Source organism: Malurus melanocephalus, unplaced genomic scaffold (genome assembly GCF_030028575.1).
Source record: "Malurus melanocephalus ecotype Western Australia unplaced genomic scaffold, MMel_1.1 scaffold_31, whole genome shotgun sequence".
In the NCBI taxonomy this organism is placed as follows: Eukaryota; Metazoa; Chordata; class Aves; order Passeriformes; family Maluridae; genus Malurus; species Malurus melanocephalus.
The window spans coordinates 3,261,051-3,279,196 of record NW_026623263.1 but is presented as its reverse complement, the minus strand read 5'-3'; the positions used below and the strand labels follow the sequence as shown (position 1 = coordinate 3,279,196).

At 41.3% G+C, this 18,146-nt stretch overlaps 1 protein-coding gene across 1 annotated transcript in view; it reads right to left on the bottom strand.

Moving 5' to 3' along the window:
* Positions 1-18,146, bottom strand: part of CMYA5 (cardiomyopathy associated 5) — a 46,186-nt gene that overhangs the window by 23,958 nt on the left and 4,082 nt on the right. The window contains exons 2-3 of the mRNA XM_057363866.1: positions 3,386-13,625; positions 609-704 (exon numbers count right to left, since the gene is read on the bottom strand). Coding sequence (XP_057219849.1) covers positions 609-704; positions 3,386-13,625 — 10,336 coding nt within the window. The remainder of the gene's footprint in view (positions 1-608; positions 705-3,385; positions 13,626-18,146) is intronic.

Genomic DNA, 18,146 nt, shown 5'->3' with positions numbered 1-18,146 from the left:
CCAGATTCATTCTGGCACATTGACAATAAGACAATTTTATTTCTGCAGGCAAAGTCCTCTGGGAAAAATATCTCTAGAGAAATACCTTRAAAACAACAGCTTTTTTGTTTGTTTGTTTGGGGGTTTCTTTTGGTTTTTATTTACTGTTAGGCTTTAAAATTAAACTTTAATACTTGAGAACTGAGATAGGAAGTCTGAACTACAAAATAACTAAAAATTCATACTTAAAACTGGAATTAATACAGTCCTCAAGGCTTAAGAACTTGGGCAATCAGAACTTAAGATACTGGGCAACTAATTTAGATGCTTCACATAATATTCTAAATAAAGACACAGTGTGAGCTTTTTATAGGCATAAACAAAATTAAGGGAACTTTTCTCTTCAGTGTTTGACAGTTACTTATTCCACTTCAGCAATGTGCAAAAAAGCAATCTTTTTCTTCTTCCAAAGTTAACACCTTCCAGTGAATTTCCAGAGAAGTCGATTTGAGGGCTGGAGCAACAGCCCATTTTAGTGGAAGCAATGACGCTGCACAACGAGACATGCATATCTTCGAAGCAATCTTGTAGAGGGAAAGAAAACTGGTGTGATAAAACACTGGACTTACCTCGACTGAGTTAAATCGCAATTCAATATCACTCACAAACTCTTCAATCTTCATCGACTTTTCTTCCAATGCTATTAGCAATTCTCTTAACTGATCCTGAAATTTAAAATGTTTCAGTAACTTAGGCAGGTTATTTTATAAACTTTTTTCACACAATGTATTTTAGGTGAGTATTTTCCTTTTGCCAATATTTTCCTTCCACTATTGGAACAATTGCTACATAAGTTTAAGTATCATCCTGGCTGCAAAGACAAGCACAGAAATAGCAACAGTCACAGAACCAAAACAAGTGAGCTCGGTTCAACAAGGTGCTGTGTCCATACAAGTTGTTGAACATTTTGTATTCCAGTGCAGCCTCGCCAGAAAGTGAGGGTACTCAGAGCCTCATGAGTGTCCTTGAGAGATCACAGGAACGAGCCCATAAAAAGGAAGATAACAAAGGTATTCGTGAGGGTAATAGCTTATACGGCATCACGGCTTTTTAAATTAGAATTTCAAAGATACMTATCTGTCTATACATGGATCGATATACAGACAGATAGATATATAGATATATATAACTCCTATTAACAAGAAATCATCAAAATCCCTGGTTGAGTTATTTGGAAACAAAAGCAGTCAAAGGCATAACATGCATCAGAGACAACCTAGAGCTTTTTCTTCGTCCTTCTTGACCTTTTATGAAAACAAGCTGTTCAACTGCTCAGGCACAATTAATAATTTATAAAAATGCTTCATTTTAATTAGATGCCATAAATCTATAAAGAAATTTATCTTCCTTTGTAGCAGACTCTTATTATGGCAAAATTTTACAGCTATATCTGTAGAAAACAAGCACGTGACTTTATATTAATTATAAATGTCACATTGAACAATGCAATTGAAAGCTTACTTTAAAAGTATTTAGGCCAAATCACTAAGATTTGGAAACAAATTTCTGTCGAGTGGAACTATAAAATCTTACAGATGCCATCCATAGTTCATTTATTTTACTGTGAAGCTATGTTTTTACAGTTTTCATGCAACAATAGTTAAAAAAAATTAGTAATTTAAAAACAAACATTTTGCTATCTTAATGGTTTCTCAGTAATTATATAGAAGTAACAAGAGACACACAAATGCAGTCTCATAGTAACCCAAGCCCTGAGTGTTAGAAATCATGTGAAGCCAGGCCAGTGCTGCAGCCAGATTTGATACTGACTTCATATCCATGTTCTGCAGCCAGGGAGTGATATCATGGGATGTTTATTTGCAGCTTAGCTTGTCTCACTGTAATGAGGGTACATTTGAGGGGTGGCTGGGGTCTCTGACTTTATTACTGACTTATTGATGGCTTGTTATCGCTGCTAAGTCAAGCATGAATGGCCATATAWAAAAAGCAGCTCTAATGTTATACATCTGAGCACCATGGAGATAGTTTGCAAGTGCTGATATTTGAAACTGCCACACTGACTCCTCCTATTTTTGATTTCTTTTTTCTGCATATGAGATTATACAAAGATAACATAAATACCACGACTACAAGCCCTTCTGGAATTTCAGTGAAACAACACAAAATCTGTTTTTCTGTCAAATGAACATGGGTCAAGAAAAAGATCTCACCTTTCATTTACCAGGGTGAGAGTAAACAGCTGGTAACCAAGAAAGGAACATCTGTATGATGTGTTTACTTGTACATGAACAGATCTGATATGGGGGAAGTGACATACCACATACATGATGTTTTGACAAGTAGAACTGCACTTTAATGAACAGTAACTTCCACAGAAAAAGCATTTTCACTAGTATTTATAGCAATGGACTAGCCTACTGAAATGGAGGACATTTTATCTGTTTTTTAGCAGGGAACAGCTTAGAGACAGTGACAAGAAGTAGGACTTTAATAAATTCTTACCTGTGCTGATGCTACAATGCCACGGGCACAGATCACAGAATGACTGGGGTTGGAAGGGACCTGGAAGACCATCTAGTTCCAAACTCGTTGCCATGGACTGGGACACCTTCCATTGGACCAGGTTCCTCAGAGCCCCATCCAGCCTGGCCTTGAACACTACCAGGAATGGGGCATCCACAGCTTCACTGGGCAACCTGTTCCACAGCCTCACCACCCTCACATTGAAGAATTTTTATCCTCATGTCTAATCCAAACCTGCTCCCCTGCAGTCTAAGGACCTTACCCTTAGTCCTGTTCACTACATGCCCTTGTGAAGCGTTCCTCTCCAACTTAAGGCCAACTTGCAGAGGAAAATGAATGCAATGGAAAATAGGCTGGCATTTCAATAAATCTGCGTAGTGTAATTTGTCTAACATCTCCAAGCAACCARCGTGTCTAAGTGGGATAAGGAACACTTTATCATGATACCAGTCTCCACATATGGAGGTTTCTGTACCTTCTCACATTAAGAGAGCTGCTGTTACTCAATTTTTCACAGAAACAACATTATTCCCATTTCTCCCCCTAAATATCCAAAACAGAACAAACTTACACAGATAAGAAGACTGAAGGTTGGAAAGTTTGATAACAACTACATATAAACATGGTCATTCAAACTTCCAGTAAATTAAAATACCAGCTTAGCAAGCCTGGGGCTCCACAGAACACGTTAATAAGATAGTGTCCCTTCAAGATTTCTGACAGGTGTTTAGGAATAGCTTTTATTTTATGGATCTTGCAACTTAGCTTCTGGACTGCTCTTTGAAGCCTCTCCCTTGACAATGCAAGAGGACTGGAGAAATTTGCCTCAGTAGCTTCTTTTGTAACCCAAATTAATTCTTACCTTCATCTTGTTTGCAGCATCATCTAATGTTGTGACTTCATGGTCTTTATGCTCTCCAAAAAGCTTGTCAATAGCAGATATTGGGCATTTGCAGTGGTAGCAATAAGTGTCTACTTGTGCTTTCTTCAGTTCTCTTTGTGGGCTCTCAACCTGAGGAATGTTTTTTGCTGATTTTTCAGGGTACATCACCACAAAGCCTGARTCTTCAACCTCAACAGGTGTTCCTTGTTCTGGCTCAGTAACAAATTCATAACTATCAGCAGCATGATCAAAGGAGTCCCTGTCCTCAAACAATAGCTCCTCGTGTGTGAATTGAGATGAGATTTCATCTTGCAAAAGCTCTTCTTGTGTAATCACATCATAGTCCATTGACTCAGCAAGATCTTCATAAACATCAGGGTGCTGCTCTTCTCTTTGCAAGTGTGTTTGCAAACAGGAGAGATGTTCCTGACTGTACTGATCATCTACACTGCCTTCAGCGAGAGCCCTGACATACGGAACGTACTTTTCCATTGGAGGAAGTCCTGTTACATCCTGCTGTTCTTCCTGCTTGTCACCAGCTTCTTGATATGCAGCTCCCTGGTAATCCACTCGTTGGCTGTATGCTTGTTGACTTGACTGCTCTGGCAACTCGTCAGTTGTTTCTGCTGGTACAGTTTCCTCTTCTCTTTGTTCAGTGGTGTCAGTTTGTGCACCTGATGGAGTTATTCTGCTTCCAAAAGGAATGGCCTGCATTGGTTTGCAAATTGTTGCTTGAATGTTGCTGTCAATCTGGATTTTGTCTCTCTCCGTAACACCTCTTTCTGACAGAACCGCAGTTTTGACATACTGATTATCACCAGATCCCTCCTTCTGTTTGTTCTCTGAATTCCAGTCCAAAATTCCTCCGCTAAAGGACTCATCTTCTGGTATCTGATCTTTTTGAGGCCCTATGGCCTTACTTGGAATTTCATCTTTAAGAATATATTTTTCAAAATATATTCCAGTTCCATCATCTGTGTCTGAATTTCTGCTAGGGAAAGAAGCATTAGAATTACCACTTTCTTCATCAGAGGGAGTCTCATCCTTTGTCTTTTCTCCTACTGCTTCTGCATAGAGGTCCTTGTACAAAAATGACAGAGCAGGTGGCTCCTCTAGAAGCTCTGGGTTAATTGCAGCAACAGTGGTAGGGAACAAAAGAGATCGTTCTAACACTCCTTCTTCTGAATCAAAGAGAGGGGTCCCTGGTGACTTCTGCTCATCTTCTACATTTGTAATGCTTTTACCGGTAGATTCGATTGATTTCTGCAGTGCTAAAGGTTTTGTAGCATCTGCATATGACTGCATTTGGCTTTCTCCTTTTATGGTACCATAAAAGACTTCATCCACGTCTTCAAGTAAGGAAAACTCTTCCAAAGTATCTTCCTCACTACTTTCTTTAGAAGATTTGGCTTCTTCCATGCATTCATTGGGATCTTCTGTCACAGGAGACAATGAAATTCGTCTTTCAAATTGTGGCTTAATTAGGGATTTGTCATCAATCAATGTATATTTTTCGAAATAATCCATATCAGAAGTACCATTATTAGGATCCAACATTGCATATTTATTGTTTTCTGGCAACAGGAGGTTTTCTTGCTGAGTTTCTCCAGTGTCCTCAACATCATCTTTTTTGACCAATTCTATTAATTCGTGGCTTGCGGTTTTTCCCAATACTGAGCTTTCTGAAATTTCTGTGGTTCTTGCAGAAGTTAGATCTCTCTGGCCATCATCAGCTAATTTTCTTCTAAATGAAGGATTTGTTTCCAAGTATTCTAATTTATCAGGCATGTGTTTACTTTCTTCTTGATCAACAGAAGAAATATGTGTAGGAGCATGAATATTGAGTATTTCATAACCTTCTGAAATTATATTAAATAGATCTTTTTGTTCAGTAGTCTCTGTAGCATGCAGACAGTCTTCTACAGCACTTGCATGTTTCACTTCTTCCTCTTCTCTCCTCAGGTAATGTTCAGGAACTCCAGACATTTTGCCTGCCTCCACATGTTGCATTGCTTCAATTTTTGTAGTGTTTAAAGTACCAGTTTCATGTTCCAGAAGTTTATCTGGACCTTGATTATCTCCTATCAGAGATGGTAAATTGTACCTTTGTATTCTGGGACTAGTGTCTGAGGATTTCCTGTGAGGAAATTCATTTGACACTGATTCAGAAACTCTAAATGTATGTCCCTTAGTCTCTGTAGCCCCAGGAACTGTAAGGTCTGTGCAGCTTCCAGATGGGAGTTGTTTTGGAGCAAAATCAGAAGCTTCATTTGGAGAAAGCTGAATTCCTTGCACGTCTGTATCTCCAGCCCTTATTGGACTAATTGAGCGAGTTTTCACCTCTTCTACCAGCCAGCTAGCCAGCCCAAAAGATGGAATATCTGGGTTCTGCTTTTCTTCAGAACTAGAGCTGACAGACTTAATCTCTGCTGAAGAAGGGCTGCCCCATTCACCAGAATAATGCTGATTTTTGTCTGTCACATTTTCACAAACAAGGTCTGACGAAACAGCTCCCAGATCCTCCAAGGTTGTATGTTTTYGGTCTTCAAAAAGTTGAATTTCATGCCTATGCTCCCCTTCAATATAAATGCCTGAAACTTGGTCAGATTGCTTTTCAAGTGTGCCTGCTACATCAAATAAAGATGATGGAATATTTTGTTTCTCTTTATTATCTGTGAAAGCCACTGATACTGACTTTTCAAGTTCTGACTTTCCTGGTAGTTTATGAAAAGGTGTAAATGATTCTGATGACACTGGTTGCTGCTCTGCTACACCAGTCATCTTTGACTGTGTGGTCACTGACCTCAGCACTGTCTTTACATCAGGCTGCATTGCTTGCTCATCTCGCTCAGCAGTGAATTTGGGGGAACTTCTTAGCTGCTCTGGAGAAAAATACATTGTGTCCAACAAACAAGATTCTGGTTTGTTTGGGTCTTGCACTTGAGACATACTGTCCAACTGCACTGTCTTCCAGCTTGCTGCTTCAGGTGAACTGAGCTGGATTTTTTGTGCTTCTTTTTCCTCTTGTGGTGTAATTACATGTTTACCCTCTGATTGGATGGACTGGGTAATAAGTGGCTGCATACTTTGCTTTTCTTGTTCAGCAAGGGACCGTGTGGGAACCAAATATTCAGAGACTGGTTTTGAATAAGGTGGAACTTCTTGCTGATGTGTTTCATCAGCTGAATAAAATGGAACTGAAGGTTCAGACTGCAGTTTTGAAGGTACAGTCAAGTAATCCTGACTTTCTAGAGTTTCTATTTTATCTGTAGAATATGATAAATCTGGTTTTTCAGATTCTAATTGTGTAGATGTGTGAAAGTAATGTGCAGTCTGTTCTCTCTCTGCTTCAGGTAAAATTTCACATACAGCCTCTGACTTTGCAGCTATAGGCAAACGTAGAAGACTTTCTGTATTCTCTGCTTCTTTTCTTGCAAAAAAGGACCCTCTCTCAGGCTGGCCAGTTTCTGTGTGCTCGGTTTTACAGTGGGAGTAAGATATATCTAAATGTTTGGGGGGTGAGCCTCCAGTTAGAGGAGGCTTTGGACTTTCTTCAGGGCTTGTTTCAGAGATGGTGTGTGAAGCACCCGGAGATACAGACACTGTTTGTTCRGTGAGAGATGAATATGGTTGAATTTTGTGGCTGTCTGCTTCCTTAGTGGAAGATGATAAATTTTGTTGTTCAGTTTCCAGCTGAGCACTTAGAGATGAAGGAGCCCCAGTGTCTCGCTTCTGTAAATGTCCTGCTCTCAGTGGGGCCATTTCACGCTTTTCTGCTCTGTCAGTAGGACTTAATAAATCTGATGGTTTGAAATCTGGTTGTGCAGTTCCCTGCTCCTCTGTGCTGACAAAGGTATGTGATGCAGAAGGCATTTCCAGCTGCTCTATTTCAACATCAGAGGACTGCAAACTAGCACATGACAGATCAGGCTGGATCCCTTCCCTCTGCTTTGTTTCACCAGTGAAATATGGTATCTCTGGATGCTCCAGCTGGGCAGTCTGTGGTTGTTCTGCCTTGCCATAAGAGTATGATAGATCTGTAGGCTTTATTCTGCAAGGTTCTGCTTTGCCAGGAGAGTATGACAAATCTGGATGTTTTGATTTCAGTTTTTCTGGTTGCAACTGCTCTGATTTTCCTGTGGAATATGAAAAATCAGAAGGCATGAACCCTGCTTGTGCAGTGTCCTGTTTTTCTGTTTTGCCAGAGGAACAGAAGATGTCTGGGAACTTCCCTTCCTCTGGGGATGTATTTGGTTGCTCTTCCATGCCATGTGGACTTGAAAACTTTGGTTGTTCCAATTTTAGTTGTACTATTTCCTCGGGCTGTAATGTATAGCTTCCCCTCTCCTGTTTGACCTCCAGTTGTGCACTTTGTTTTTCTTCACTAACAGAAGAGGACAAATCCGTGTGCAGTTCCTTGCCTGTGGCACCCATGACATTTGAATGCTCAGACTCTGGTAGGGCAGCCCATGATGGTTTTGTTTTGACAGATGAATGCAACAAACTCCGTTCTTTCAACTCTGGCTGTATTGTTTTATGAGGTTCTGCTGTGCCAGCAGAGAAGGACAAATCTGCATATTCTGATTTTGCTTGGGAATTTTGCAGTCCTTCTGTTTTCTCCATAGAGCGCTGCAGCTCAGCGTGTTCTGCCTGCATTTCTGCACCTTTCCACTGCTCTGCTTCGCTGAGAGATGATGAAAACTCATCTGTCTGTTCTCGCTCTGATTGGATCTCTTCTTGCTGTACTGTGCCAGTGGAAGGATATAAATCCAGGCACTCCAAATCCTCTTTAGCAATTTGAGTTTGCTGTGTTTCAGCAATTGAACATGATAAATCCATTATTTCTGCCTCTGGCTGTATGATTTCATGGTGTTCTAATCTCCCAGCAGATAAATCTGGATGGTGTGATTTTGCATTTAAAGTTTCTTGCTCTGCCTCACTGAGAGAATGACCTAACTCTAAATGTCCCAATTCTGTCCATGCTTTCTTGCCTTGTGCAGCATTTTTGAAAGAATACGGGAGGCCCGGCTTCTCCTCTTCAGCAGTTTGTCCTTGCTCCATTTTGCCAAACCAAGATGACAGATCTGTTTTTTCTGCCACTGGTTGAGCAGTTCCTTGTGGCTTTGCTTTATCAGTGGAATGCAATGAATCAGGATGCTTTGGCTCTGTTTTCAGCCTTTCGCTCTGCTCCATTTTTCCTCTATGAGGTGATGCATCCAGAGCTCTCTGTCTCTCCTTTTCAGCTCGTGGATGCTCTGCTGTGCTGACAGGCTGCTCCTCGCTGGGGCATTCCACAGCTGTGTGCTCCATTCCTCCTTGCCCTGCTTCTGTGACCAGGGGTGCCAAGCTTCCATGGCCTCGCTCTAGCTGTGCAGGTTTGGGTTGCTCCTTTTTGTCATGACCAGACAATGGCTCTTCCAATTCCAGCTGGATTGTTTCCTGCACTTTGTTGAGGGAAGATGCTAGACCAGGGTGTTCATGTTCCAGCTCTGGTGTTTGCAGCCCTCCTACTTTGAAAACAGAGTAAGGCACATCAGGATGTCCCTGCCCTGGTTCTGCCATTTCTGATTCCTCTGCTTTACCCACAGAAGATGACAAATGTGAAATCTCCACTTCTGGCTGAACTGCTTTCTGTTCCATTTGTCCAAAGGGATAAGTTTGCTCTGTTTCTTGTTGTACTGTTCGTTGTACCTCTGTGTTGTCCAGAGGAGATACCACATCAGTGTGCTCTGCCTCTGGTGATGTCATTTTATCAGCTGGCCTGTCAATGGAAAATGATAAATCTGGTTGTTCCAAGCCTTTCTGGGTATGTTCTAAAGTGTCCCTTTCATCTGGAGAATGTGTTAACTTTTCTTGCTCTAACTGCTGCTTTGTGGCTTTCTGCTGCTTTTCTCTGCCAAGAGAAAGTTTTCTGTGTTTTTGATTCAACTGTGTTACTTCTTCCTGGTTTGTCTCACCAGTGGAGTGTGACAAATCAGGATGCTTCACTTCCCATGGTACAGTTTCTGGATGTTTTGACTCTATTTGTGCAGTTGCTGGAGAAGCTCTTTTTCTAGCTACTTTAGGCAATTCTTGATATTTAGCTTCTAATGTCTGAGTTGTTTGTTCTTCGCCTTTACCAAAGGAAAATGACATATCTGAGTATTTTGAATCAATTTGTGAAATTTCTTGCAGGTTCCCTTGGATATCATCAGAAGATGATAAATTTGAGTATTGAGATTCTACTTCCAAACTTTCATCTTGACCTGCTTCACCCAGGCCTCCTGGTGAATCCAAATATTCTGATCTTTCCTGTGTTTCTTCCATGGAGTATGAGAGCTCTGGATGCCCAGACTCCTGCTCCATTATGTCACCTTGTTTTGATTCACCACTGTCACATGAAAAATCTGSATGTTCCATCACTACTGGTTCCATTTCTTGTTGCTTCAAATGGAATGGTAAATTTGGTGTTTTCAACATTTTTCCTTCATCATGAGAGAAATATGATAAATCTGGATGTTCTGAAGTTCTTTCCATTTCCAGTGGAGCTTCTTTTTCGCTGGAAGAAGGCAAAAATGTTTGCTCCAGCTCTGGATGTACTATTTCTTGTTGCTGTGATTTGTGTTGTATCATTTCCTCCTCTGTTTCTGTACTTACATAAAATGATTTTTCTTGGTATGCTGGCTCTGTTTGCATTTCTGCTTGCAATTGTTTGCTGAAGGAATATGGCAAAGATGGATGCTCTAACCTTGGCTGAGCTATTTCTTGCTGTGCCAGATTAATTTGGTCTGTGACCTGTGGCTCCTCTTTACCCAGGCTTTCTGGAATAACTGAGTACTCTGTTTCCATTTGCACAGATTCTTGTTGAGCTGTTTCCTGCTGTTTCACCTCTCTTTGTGCTGTATCTTGATCCATTCTGCCAAAGGACTGTGAAAGGTCTGTCTGGGGCACATTCTGTGGTGGTGTTTCCTGTTGCTGAGTACCAGCAGTGGAACAAGAAGGCAAAGACTGCTCCTGCTCCATTTCTGTCATTTCCCAGGGCTTTGCTCTGTCAGTCAACTGTGACCTCGAAGTTCCTGATTCCACTCCTTTTTGCATCACTTCTCCAGGGGTAAGTGAGAAATCCCTCTTTTCTGGAACTGCTTGTACATTTTCATGTTGCTCTGCTTCACTAAAGAAACATGATGGCTCTGGACCTTCTAAGTCTCTTTGTACATCTTCTTGTATTGTTTCTTCCTGGGAATGCAGTGAATCTGTTTGTTCCAGCTTTGGTTGCAATTTTTTATGTTCTGTTTTGCCAGCAGAAGATGTTGTCTCTGGCTGTTTCGCTTTCAGCTGTGAAGTTCTGTGTTCCTGTTCTTTTCCAGTAGAATGTGGCCAAACTGGATGCTCTGACTGCAGCTGAGTTGTTTCTCCTTGCATTGCCTTCTCAAAGGAATCCAGCTTAGCTCCAGATTGTGAATCCTGCTGTACAGGCTGTGGCTGTTCTCCTCTATCACTTTGTGACAGCTCTTGCCCCGTCCTTTTATTCATGGGGTATGGTAAATCTGAAAATGCTGTTTGCAGATACCCACTCTGCTGTGTCTCAGCTCTTCTGGAGGAACCAAACAAATCTGGGTGTACTGACTGGAGTTCTGTAGTGTTTTCTTTTTCTGCTTCCTCCATCAAATAAGATAAATCTGAATGTACCAGTTCAAGCTCTGCTTTTTCTTCTTGTTTTTCTACTTCAGGGGAGTAAGACTCTCTCTGTTCCAGTTTAAAAGGACTGAATGCTTGGTTTTCTGTTTTTTCCCTAGAAAGCAAAGATGGATATTCCACTTCCAGCTCTGCAGTTTGCAGTTCCTCAGCTACTTCCTTGGTGAAAGAAGAATCTGGATGACCCATCTCCAGCTGTGCACTTTCCGATTCCACCATTTCTTCTCTGGAATATGATAGATCTGAGTACTCTGTCTCCAGCTGTGCACTTTCTGATTCTTCCATTTCTTCCCTGGAAAAAGAAAAGTCTGGATGCTCCATCTCCAGCTGGGCACTCTCTATTTCTTTTGTTTCTTCCTTGGAAAAATCATCTGGATGTTCTGTCTCCAACTGTGATCTCCCTGATTTCTCAGTTTCTTTTGTGGAAAAAAGCAATTCTGGATAGTCATTATCTGGTACTGCACTCCCTGATCTCTCTACTTCTTCCTTGGAATATGAGAAATCTGGAATTTCTGTCTCTAGCTGTCCACTTCCTGGTTCCTCTATTTCTTCCCTGGAAAAAGAGAAGTCTGGATGCTCCATCTCCATCTGTGCACCGTTCAATTCCTCAGTTTCTTCCTCGGGAGAAGAGAGGTTCAGATGCTCTGTCTCCATCTGTGTTGTCTCTGATTCTCCAGTTTCTTTGGTGGAGTATGAGAAGTCTGGATGTTCTGTCTCCATTTGTGCAGCTTCTGCTTGTTTGTTTTCTTCAGTGGAAAAATCAGAGTGATCAAAATCTGCTGCTTTATTTATAGCTGAAGTTTCTTCTCTTTCTGTATGAACAGGATATGAAATGCCGAGATACTTGGAATCTATATTTTCAGGAATTGGTGGTTTGAATTTAATTCCTTGTTCACCTGTTTCCTGAAGGAAAAAGTCTTGTTCAGACTTTGTTTGGTTTTCTAAATGAACATTTTGAACTTCTGGGGGTGGGGTCTTTTTACCCTCTTCTCTTTCAGCAGAATACATTAGACCTGAAGTCTCAGACTCTGACAGTGCAGTTGTTGATGATGGACACTCAGTTTCTTGCTTCTCTGTTTCATGTCCAGAATATGGTAAAAGCACATGTTCAGACTCAGATTGTGCAGTTTCTGATGACTGAGGAATAATATCTTCCTGGTTTGTTTCAATTAGAGTGGAATATTTGGATTTATCTGATGGAATATCAGGTAAGTAAGACTTCTCTGTTTCCCTCTCAGGATGTTCTGACATGGATTCTGTAGGCAAAATATGCTGGGAACTTGGTCTATCTAATTTATTAACAACATCTGCTGAAACAGATTGTGGTGCAGAATTGGTCTGAACTTCTTGCTTCTTCCCTTCATCCAGCTGATCTGATGCTGTCAGCAGGGATTGGTCTGGCTTCTCCTTTGCATTTTCAGCTGAGGGAAGCAGCACCTGTTTCTCATCAGGCTTGAGTGGCGTCGAGGTTGTTGACTCTGTTACTGATGTTTTGGCCACAGGTGAATGACTTTGCTGCTTCCTGGCTTCTTCTTCATTCTTTGACAAATATTCTGAAACCTGATTTGGAGTCTCCAAAACAGGTTGTCTGTCTTTTCTTTCTGCATGTTGGAGAGTTGATTCTTTTATTTTATAAGGTTCAAGATTTTCAGATGAAACATCATTTTTCTTAGTAAGCTGTTTTTCAAAAGTTGGTGTTGCTGAAGAAGAATTTTGATTGGCTTGTTCTGCAAGTTGTCTTTGCTTTCTTCTTCTTTCTGAAGGTGTTTCAAGAATTTTACTTCTAGCTCCCAAAAAATGTATTGGACGTGTTGCTTCTGAGAGTGAACCAAACTTCTGCAATCTTTCTTTTACTGATGTTTCAAGGAACTTTTCAGAATCTCCTGAAGCTGAGCTACTTCTCCGGATTCTGTTTTTCTCCAGCGTTTCAGGGGGTGGTCCAGTCCCTCCAAAAATTGAGTTGAACAGCTGGATTCTAGCTTGTACCGGTCCTCCAAGAATAGGACCAACTTTTCTCAGTCTGCTCTCCCTGAATATTGATCTTATTGGAGCACGTTTTACGGGCTCCTCTGTGGTATTCTCTAGATCTTCTTTGTTGTCCAACATTTCCTCATCTGTGTCTTGTCTGTCTTCTTCCACCTGCTCAACATTCAACACGGAGGCTGGCACATCTCCTAGAACAGTTCTTGGTTCTTGCCTCTGCATTCCAGAGGAGTCGCGTTTTTTGGTGCCCTGGCCTCCCTTTGGTCTTGTAGCCGTCGGCGCCCTGTTTGAAGATTTGCGTGTCCTTTTCCGAACAATCTTGCCTTCATCCATAATAAAGATAACTTTTCCTGGAGGAGAACCTACTGGTGAACTTTCCATACTGTAAAGATCGGAAGTTGTACTAGTTTCTGAGGTCCAGGGAGTGGAACATCTGCTGGAGCTGGTTTCCCAGGTTATTCCACTGTCTTCACTTTGGCATGTTACCATAGAAAAGGAAGGGTTAGTCATGATGTACTGCAGCTTGGGTTTCACATCTTCACTTTGGATAAGATCTTTTAAACTACAAAGGGATAAAAAAAAAAAAAAAAAAAAAAAAAAAAAAAAAAAAAAAAAAAAAAAAAAGCTGTAAAACCACACAACAAATACATTTTTTGCAGTCAAAGTCGGGGTTTTTATCAAAGCAAAAATAGTTTTCAAAGTTGTAAGAATACTGCATAAGCATAAATTTTGAAGTACAAGCATAAGAAAAGTCATATTTCATCTTACAACTATATTTTAGATGCATTTGTGTAAAACTGCATATTGCAAGGTTAGTTCAATGAAGGGGAGGTGTTTAAATGATCTTGACAATGCAGGAAGAACAGTCTTTGATCTGATCTTGTTCTGCCASTGTGAGATTGAGGTGATTCTGGGGCTATTCTCCAGCGTGTGTTTATCTCACAGTATAAATTAAACCTTTCATTAAACACTTCAAAGATACTGTCAGTGTTTTAATAGCACCCACACTTGCTTTGCGCAAGTGTGAATGATTATACAAYGTTCAAAGCAGTAGAGAATCTATCCACCACTTAACTGTCTTCTCCCATGTTCTATCCTTCAAGCACTCTAGATATTTAACAAAATAATTTAGAATACATTCAAAAATAAAAATATACTGAGACCTCCCCAAACAAAACASCAATATTTCATAAAGCTAGTTCTAAACCTTATGATGTGTAATCAATAGACTACCATATTCTGCATCCAAATCTCTCAGCTAAAAAAATTAAAAGGCTGGAGAAGGGCTTTTCTAAGAAGCTCTAGAAAAGAAAACTTCAAATTCTTCGAAGTCTTAAATTAAGAGTATKAAGATTAGCAAAACAATTAAAAGACACAATATGTGGAGGGTTTAGTAATTTTAGGGTTGCAATATTTACTAAAAAAAAGAAAACATAGAAAAGGTAATCAAAACTCAACCCCAATATTTCATGAGTAGACAGTAGCTCATTTGTAGCTGATGTAAATAAAGGCAGAGTATCTGCTGGACAAGATACAGCCATCAGTAGAACAGAAGCAGTGAAGTCTCTGTGACTTCCATGGAAGAATGCACATCTGTGGCCACACCACATCCTGCTTCCACTGAATGAGGGAAGGGTCATTTTCCTGTCGATTAGGATGAAGCACTTCAGCTAAAATGAAGAAACCTAGCTACTGACTGATCAGAGAAGCAGAGCCCATCTGACCAACTGCCAGAGGCTGTGGCTCAGCAGCATACAGGTGCCACAGATAYCTGCACGCTGCAGAGGCAGGGGAACACACCTGAGGAGAAGCTGGCATTGCACCAGAGGGTGCCAAGCACCAGGGAGAAGGCAGAGGTCTTTGAAGGAGGACAAGAAATCCTGTGGGAAGTCATAACCRCTCCATCAAGCAAACTCTCTGTACTGTTTTTTTGTAAAGGACTCTCAGTGAAACTGCTCAGTAACTAACAGAAACAGAAAATAAATGCTGCTGCTGGCAGTGCTGTCCTTTCCATGAATTTGCTTTCCAGAGCCCAGAACAAGAAGAGTTGCCCTGAGCTGATCCATGCTCACGTCCCTGCAGATTGAGGCACAGTGGCACAGATCATCTCATCTCTGATGTCYTCAATGCTAATTGAAGATTGAAGTCACCCTGTGGGGCAACAGCCTGACCAGCCAGTGGTGGGACAATACAGTATGTGTTGTCCCAGAAYGCAGTTTTGACCCAGCTCCAATGATGGGGCTCAAAGCCAGTTGTGGTGATGGGGCTGGCCTGGAGGTGGTGACCAGCAGGGCAACTTTCAGGCCCACAGGTCAAATCATGTCTGATAGTGTAATAGTAAATAATTGCATGTTAGCCAATCTACTCCTGCCCCCACCAAACCCAGCCCTCAAACAGAGATAAGACCCAGAATGCACAGCTGATTATTCCTCTTACTGTGGTAATCTCTTGCAAGGTTAGCTCCATAGAGGAAAATGTACAGGTTGGAGAAAGTGGTACAGCAAAACACATCTATACCAATTTTTCTCTTAGATTTTCATTTGCCAGTTCCATGGCTTGGCATTAAGTTGTCTTGGACATAGCAAAATAAAATTAAATTTAAAACAAAAGAAAAACCAATAGCAATAGTACTGAGGAAGCTTTCTGTTATTTGAGTCCACAATAACAGATGACTAATTTTTTTTTTATTTTCACATTTTTCAACTTCTAAATAATCCTCATATTTTTAAACCTATTTTTCTGCACTASTTGGTGCTAGTAAATAAATCATCATGCAGAAGAGAGCAACACTCCCACTTAAACTGATATTAATGARTAAGAACTGTTTGGTCTGAGCCCTGTCTAGGCAAAAAGCTTAAATTATTTGCATTATTATCTCGTTTTCATGGTCACAAACTTTCATGGTCACAGTTCATATCCCTCTACAGTGTGATGAGGAAACTGTGCTCTATACTTTTAAGATCAGAATGGAAGACATAGAATTCAATCATTTACTTCCAGCACACTTCCAAATGCTGCTCTTTTGTGAACAGTTTACAAGCTGCACAGTAGTAGCTGAAAGATCCCTCTCTAGTCAGAGGAAGTGTCTGCTGTTGCAAAAGATGTTTGCAATGTTTCAGSTCATAAATGTCGATATGAAGCTGCTGACATCCAGGGCAAAAGCCAGTGCTGTCTTTTTTCCATGCTGACATTTGACACCCATTCCTGCTGGCATGTATACTGTCAGCTTGTTTTTCATTGCTAGGACATTGACTTAAACCTTTTATTAGTCTTGGAGACACTGACAACCAGTTTTGTGCCTCCTGTCATAAAGCTCAAACCCTGGTTTTTCTTACTGTTTCCTCCTCCTTCTACAGCCCTCTGCTTCTCACCACAATTTCTGTGCTGTGTCCACTGCAGTTTCATGTTTCTMGTCCAGCCTGGGAGGCTGGATAGATATTTCTTTACATATCATATGAGGGAACGGTTTTCACGTCTGCAGCTGCTGGAGTGGTTGTGTTCAGGGAGTGACTGGGGTCTATCCACCTGTGCACACTACTTCTATCACAGATAGACGGAGCCAGCCTATCAGCTTTCTAAAATTCTTCCCACCCTCTCTTATCCTCTTCACATCAGACCYTGTCACTGCTGGTATCATAACAATTTGTGGCTATTTGCTGCATAATTCTTCACAATCTGAAAACAACACATAAAATGACCAAGATGCCAACTTACGTCTGTAGCCTGTACTGACAAGATCTCATTTTCAGGCACAGTGCAGGAGTGGTGGAAATTGGAATTGGCCAGCTTGCCTTCTCAATTGAAGGAAACACGTTTCTGTGCCTGTGTTTTTATTCTGTATGTATCTGTAGTTTCTGCCTTTACCACRGTGCCTTTTCCACTACAGCAATCAGTATGCTCAGCAAGGTCTCTGCCTATTGTTCTGCATTTCCCAGGGCTATAGCTCATCCTTCTCCTTCTTCAGGCTAAGGGAATTGGGAGCTACAGAAATACACTATTTTAGACCCAGCCTGCCACTTGATAAGCTACTGTTGACTTATTTCGGTGTTAATGATGCCTCTTTGGGYAACAGAGTGGCTCATGCATCTGTCCAAATTCAAATGAACAGTTATCTAAAAGCAGTAAGACAGTTTCTTGTCCAGCTACAAAGGCGGTTTTTATTATGAGCAGCTGGGAGCCAGGAGCTCACACATTTTGTTTCATCTCTTATGAGGGGACATGACCCCTGTTTTCCAGACACCAGCTCATGTCATGTCCTAGTGGCATTGCCAGTGGCAGCATCAGATGCTCCTTGAGAAACCACAGCACCTCCACGTCCCAGAGGTCTGCCATGCTCCTGCATTGCGGATTCTTCACCGTGTTGTAGACGGAGCAGATACCATGAACTTCAGTCTGGATGGCACACTTCCTTTATGCAGTGGTTTAATCACTATGTTGAGACCCAATGGCACATTTCTTGAAGTCTGAGTATTGTYTTAGAGCCCAGCAGCAACACAGGCCTTTATTAAGAACTCAGTTTTATCAAAAAGGCTGAAGAGAAACAAAACATGGAGTGCCCAGTTGCAGTAACACGTGGGTGTTGGCTGCAGCCCCTCACCCTGCAGTGCTGCCAAATGCTCTGCATTTTGCCCCATTCAACTGCTCTTAGTTACCTTTTTCTCAAGATCTGCCCTGACATGCTTGAAATGGCTCAYACAGCACTGCTTCCCATGTCTTGCACCTTCCCTGCTCATGCTCCTGCTGCCCGTGGCAGAAAAACAGCCCCTGCCCACCCTGGTYCAAGGCAGGCACTGCCTCACCTAGAGGCATCTAAAATCACACACCCTTTCCCCGTATCTTTCTCTGCTGAGTAGGATATGGTAACCTTTCCTTTTGGAAGACAAATCCCCAGTATTTCCTATCCCTTCTTTTCCACCATCTATTTGACATAGTTCTAGTCTTTTGCTCCCGTAGATGCAGCAGCATCACSCACATGGCAGGAAGATGCCTTCTCCACTGTGCTTTCCTTTCTAGCCATTTTCATCAATCATTCTAAACTAGACTTGGCTCCAAAGCTTACACATTTCTGATCCTGTGGAAGGAC